General features: G+C 54.0%; 1 protein-coding gene across 1 annotated transcript in view; it reads left to right on the top strand.

The window, feature by feature from the left end:
* The first annotated feature begins 2,932 nt into the window (after positions 1-2,932).
* Positions 2,933-6,000, top strand: part of FGD3 (FYVE, RhoGEF and PH domain containing 3) — a 111,931-nt gene continuing 108,863 nt past the window's right edge. Inside the window, exon 1 of the mRNA XM_074879851.1 lies at positions 2,933-3,199. Coding sequence (XP_074735952.1) covers positions 3,052-3,199 — 148 coding nt within the window. The 5' untranslated portion in view covers positions 2,933-3,051. The remainder of the gene's footprint in view (positions 3,200-6,000) is intronic.

Below are 6,000 nucleotides of genomic sequence, written 5' to 3'. Positions count from 1 at the left end.
TGCTTCTCAATTCAGGGGGGAAAAAGTTCCAATATTCAGAGGAAGCGTCCAGCAAACACCTTCCTGTTTTAAAACCAGATCTGTACTGTTTTGCTTTTTTTGCTGGTAGTATCAGCCTACCTTCTCAGTGGCTTTTATTCCTTCAAATCCCTAGCAGAGTTGCAAAACAGAGCCCTTCTTTTCTTTGTTGCTTATCTACTGAAACTGCCCTTTGACTTCAGATTACTTACCTTGGTTAAGAAATGGCTTATTCTTAGATGTGAAGAAACTTGTACTGGCCCTTTGTTACAATCTTAGCTGGCCAAACGTAATGGCTACAATTTAACGTTTGCTTAAATTGTAAACTTCCTCCAAAATTACTCAACTGATGCTGGTCAGAGATACAAATGAAATACTGCAAATGCCCAGACTGTAAGAGCTGAGAGCACCTACAATGAAAAATGCTCTAATTCTCTAGGGGGGGAAGAAAAAAACCCAAAATGCTGTCTAGGGTGAGGAAATAAAATGATCCTTTTGAAGAATCTGGTTATTTGGTGTTCTGGTGCTATATCAAATACTCTTAAATGCTTAAAATAAACAGTTGTTTGTCTCAGCTTTACACTTTACAGCATGGACCTTGCTTTCTTGAGAGCAAAGAACCTGGGTAATTTTCAACAATTTTTAAGTTTGTTTCTGCTGCTGAATCCCTCTATATCATGTAGCAATAGTGGTAAGCTGAGATCTGCTCTAGTGAAAGTACTTTAGAGATGATCTGCTTCATTGTCCTCAAGGACAGGACTAATTGCAGGGAGTTAGAACTGTTTAGTACAGCAATAAATGTGGGGAGTCTAATCTCTTAAATCGTTACTTGTATATTAAAATTGTATGTGTATATCAATGCTTTGAGGTAGGATTTTGAAAGGAACACGTAGGATTTCAAAAGTAACATCAAGAAATCCATGTTGGTTCATTACTGATAAATGTGCTTTCTTACTCTGGTTTAACCCTATTCATAGAGTTACTCTAGAACAGTTCTGGAATAATTAGTCTAAAGAAATCCATTTTATGAAATTTGTTACAAAGATATTCTTCCATTCCACCACACTATTGAAGTTACCCAAAAGTTTATTTCCATGATGGGGCCTACATCAAAGCTGGGTGTTTCAGGGGAAAGTTAAGGAGCAGTGACTGGGTAACAAAAAATAGACGAAAGCCCACCACAGTTAACTTCTGAATTTACTGGTTTGCATTTTTTCCTGAAGGTAAATGCCTTTGTGAAGACCGTTTTACATGGTTTTGTTCTTTCATAGATAGATTGCTTGATATATGCTTTTAAGTTTAATACTATCACAGAATCACCTGGGTTGGAAAAGCCCTTGAAGCTCCTCCAGTCCAACCATGAACCTCACCCTGACCGTTCCCAACTCCACCAGATCCCTCAGCGCTGGGTCAACCCGACTCTTCAACCCCTCCAGGGATGGGGACTCCCCCCCTGCCCTGGGCAGCCCATTCCAACGCCCAACAACCCCTTCTGCAAAGAAATCCTTCCTAAGAGCCAGTCTGACCCTGCCCTGGCGCAGCTTGAGGCCATTCCCTCTTGTCTTGTTCCTTGGTTCAAGAGACTCATTCCCCCTCTCTGCACCCTCCTTTCAGGGAGTTGTAGAGGGCCATGAGGTCTCCCCTCAGCCTCCTCTTCTCCAGACTAAACCCCCCCAGTTCCCTCAGCCGCTCCCCATCAGACCTGTGCTCCAGACCCTGCACCAGCTTCGTTGCCCTTCTCTGGACACGCTCGAGTCATTCAAGGGCCTTTTTGGAGTGAGGGGCCCAAAACTGAACCCACTCATCGAGGGGCGGCCTCACCAGTGCCGAGCCCAGGGGTCAGATCCCTTCCCTGTCCCTGCTGGCCACGCTAGTGCTGATACAAGCCAGGATGCCACTGGCCTTCTTGGCCACCTGGGCACGCTGCTGGCTCATGTTCAGCCGGCTGTCAATCAACACCCCCAGGTCCCTCTCTGACTGGCAGCTCTCCAGCCACTCCTCCCCAAGCCTGTAGCGCTGCTGGGGGTTGTTGTGGCCCAAGTGCAGCACCCGGCATTGGGCCTCAGAGAAACTCCTCCAGTTGGCCTCAGCCCCTCCGCGCTCTCAGAAATCTCTCCTTCAAACACGCAGCTCACCAGCGAAGGCCGGGTTTTGCCCTCGGCAGAAGGTGCCCCTCACCAGCCGCCGCCATGAGGGACAGCATCGCCCTTGGCCTCAGCTGTGCTCAGCGCCCAGGGCGGCACCTCCTGCTCCCACTTTGGAAGAAGCCCCGAGAAGCTCGGGGTGGGTTAGTGGGAGGTGAGAAGAGGGCGGCGGTCCGAGGGGACGGGGCAGCAGGGCTCTGCGCTGCTCCCCCCCCATGGCCGCGGGGACGCTCGCTCCCGGCTGGGCCTCCCCGCGTGCACCGAGGAGCTTTCAGCTCCGAAGGCGGCAGCTGTGGGGGAGCCCGTGGCCTCCCCAAGCCTCCCTGGCTCTGGCTTTGGACGGGATCTGGGGCTTTGGTCCGGGTACGCCGCCTCCTTCTTGACCAACACAACAGGGAGAAGCCCCTCCGCGCTGTGCATGGGCGGCCCGAGGCGTCCGGTGCCCCTTCCCCCGGCCGGCTGCCGGGGCAGAGCCCCCCCGGGGAGGGGAGGCGGCGGGACCGGCCGCTCCGCGGTGCTCTGGCTCCGCGGGAGCCCCTGGCAGCGCTGTCCGGGGGCCACGCAAGCGGCGGCCGCTCCTTCCCCCGGAGCCCCTCGGCGGGCTGGGCGCGGAGGGGGCGGGGGGGTGTGTGTCTTCCCTCCCTCCCCGCCGCCGCGGCCTGCAGCGGGGCCCCCGCCTCCCGCCCGTGATGAGGTGCTAGGCCGGGCGGGAGGTCTCCTCCCCCGCCGCCCCCGGGCCGGGAGCAGCACCTGGTGCCCCGGCAGCCGGCGCGCTCCCTCCCGGCGGGTCCCGCGGGCCGCCTGGGCCGGGCCGAGCGGCTCCGGGAGCGCCTCCCGCCTCCGCCGCCTTTGGGGGCGCCTCGTCCCGCGCGCGGCGCCTCATGGCGCGATGCAGCTGCAGGGGGAGGGAGAGGAAACCCACCCCCCTCGCCCGGCGGCCGCCTTTGTAACCGCGCGGCCCGGCGCGCCGCCCGGCCCAGCCCGCAGCAGCTCGGGGAGCGCCGGCGCGCGGCGGCGGGAGCAGATGGAGCCGGACGGTAAGGCTGCGCTCCCCGCGCCGCACCGCGCCCCGCCGCCCGCCCCGGGAGCTGCCCCGGCGGCGGCACGTCCGCCAGCCCCCCCCCCGCGCCCCCGGGAGAGGTTCAGAGGTTCCCTGCGAGCTCCCCGCTCGCCCGCCAGGTCGCCTCCCTCGGCGGAGGCCGGGACGGCCGGGGGCCGCGGGGAGCCCGGGCGGGGTCCCGGCGGGGTGGGGGCCGCGGGGTCTCTGCGGCGGGCGAGGCGGGAGGCCGGTCCCCGGGCCTGCCCCGCTCCAGGTGTGCGAGGGCCGGAGGGGCCCGCCCGGGCGCTGCGGCCCCCGCCCGCCCCCTCTCCCCCTCCCTCCTTCCCCGGTCCGGCCGCTCGGCGGGCGCTGCCCCGCGCGGTCCTGGCGGCGCTGCCCGCGGCTGCGCCCGGCGCCGGGGCCCTCCTCTGCCCGCTCCGCCCTGCGCGGGGCGGCGGGCACGGCCCGGGGCGGCGGCGCCGCGGGAGTCGGGCTGCCGGGGGGGCGGGGGCCCGGCCTGGAGCGGAGTCGCCTGAACGGATCGGCACGGCGTTTAACTTTTTTTTTTTTTTTTTTTTTTTTTTTTTTTTTTTTTTTTTTTTTTTTTTTTTTTTTTTTTTTTTTTTTTTTCCCTTTCTTTCTCCGGTGAGGGGCCGGCGTGTTCCACAGGCAATCCCATTGTCAGCGGGGCCCACACCGGCCCGCTGGGCCCGGGCTCCCCGGCCGGGGCTGGCAGATGCCGCTGCCCTGCTCCTCCGGCCGCGGGGCGTCCCGGCGCGGCGCTCCCGGTGGCGGTCTGCGGGAGCCCTGGCCCTGCGGGGTGACAATGCTCACAGATTGCACGTTGGAGTAAAGACAGTGCTAAGCTGTGTAAATATATTTTTAGTTCTCCTAAAACCACATAAAACCAGTTCTGTTACACACTTATGGTAAGACTATTATTAACTGCATAGATCAAATTTATTTCCTGCCAGTCCATATTTAGGCACTTACAAAATGCTAAGTTTTCTCCACTCTCTCCTTTTTAAATACCTTTTGGAGCTGTTAGTACTTATAATGTAAACCATTTCTAGCTGCAAATTGGAAACCTCTGAGCCATAATGGTCTGTTGCATTTAGCTGGCTGTCTCATGTAAGCTCTACATTCTCATGCAAAAAAAAAAAAAAAAGGCGCCCTAAAAAACGTTATGAGATTCATGTTTAGAAAATTGGCTGCATACATCATAGCTGTTTTTTAAACCTCAGTACCTAAGTCACATTTTCCATTCCAAATATTGAGTGGTTAAACTATGTTAAAGGGATATACTCTACCTTAGTTCCTTTGCAAGCTTTAGGGAATTCTAACACAAAGGAAAATGGCTCTACGATTTAAAAGAATCTGGGACTAACCACTTCTTGCAGTGCCTGATACGCAGCAGCACCAAAGAGTGGAGGAGACTATTGACAATTGTTAGTGAGCGGAATTGGTTTTGTTGCCCAAGCGGAGAAGTATGCAGAATGTAAATGGGATGTGTACAGTGACAAATAAAGAATGCAAGAATACTTTTGTCAATGTATAAGAAGTTTATTTTTAATAGAAACTAGTTTTCACAATGTTATGAGGATGTTTTAGTTATACAGTTCATACTCAAGCTAGCAGAGCTGTGTTTATAAAATCATACCCTGAAGTAAGCAAGCTGGTTTTGTTCCTGGTTTAGCTTCTTTATGACCCAGTTCTTTATATTGTGTGTCTTAACAAAGCTAGAGAAAAATGATAAAAATGAAGTTGAGTTTGAAGGAATTCCTTCTTTTGAAGAAATAAATCCTTATTTTTAAAAAATGGAAGTTCTCTGCCCTGCTGCTTGGATAGGAAAGGCTGGATCAACCCAGGAAAGATTCTGGCGAGTTGCAGACCTGCTGAGGTTCCCCGTCTGCCCTGGATCCAGGGGTATTCAGGCAGTCTGGCTTCTGGCACCTCCCGGACTACTTGGGTACCAATCTTCAGTACATTAAGCTTGGAGATGGGTCCTCCCACGTGGATTGGTGCCTGCAGGGGCTGGAATACCTGTGTCAGCAGCCTTTCTCTCCATTCATTATAGAACCCGAGGCCCTTCTCTTGCGTTAGATGCTTGTAGATAGGTGCTATACGTATCCCACCATATATGTGAATATGTAGTTTTGTTGACTGTGGTTGTCTTCAGTGAGAAAGTTACTTCTCTTTTCAGAGTTATGGCACCTGGAGTGTGGTGATCTAATGGAAGTGCGTAGAGGCTAAGCTTGCTTGCTCTTGTGACTTTGATCACATGTGCCCTGCTTGTGTAGTCCTGGCTCAAATCATTCTTGAACGGAGCTGGAATTGCCGTTGTCCAGTCCCCTTTGGTGCAGCTCCTTGCATTTAATGTGTGTCTAAAACTTGATGAAAATGAATCCAGGACTCCTTCTTCCCTGAGGAGCTCTGCCTCTTTCCAAATGTGCACATGCAACCCCTGTCAGTGATCTTCCACAGAGACAGGAAAGAAGGACAGGGGGTTGATACTAGGTTGGCCTTTCCTTAAGGAAGTCCAGTGTGGTGTAGTAATGCCATGGGAAATACTGACCTGCAGAGTTCTTGCTGGATGTCCCCCAGACTCCAAAGGTCCACTGATGTGAGATAATGTGCGAGGAGGTTGGGACTGCAAAGCTTGAAGTGTCTCAGAGGTGCAAGAGAGGATGTTATGTTCAAACCAATAAAAGTGGTGGAATCAAAATAGAGTGGTGATGGTCCTTGTGGCTTTTTGTGTGGGATGAGCTTTCGTAGTGTGATCCAGAACGAGGAAGACCA

This window comes from Strix uralensis, chromosome 10, assembly GCF_047716275.1.
Source record: "Strix uralensis isolate ZFMK-TIS-50842 chromosome 10, bStrUra1, whole genome shotgun sequence".
Lineage (NCBI taxonomy): Eukaryota > Metazoa > Chordata > Aves > Strigiformes > Strigidae > Strix > Strix uralensis.
The sequence above is the reverse complement of the archived record's forward strand: the minus strand, read 5'-3'. Positions and strand labels throughout refer to the sequence as shown.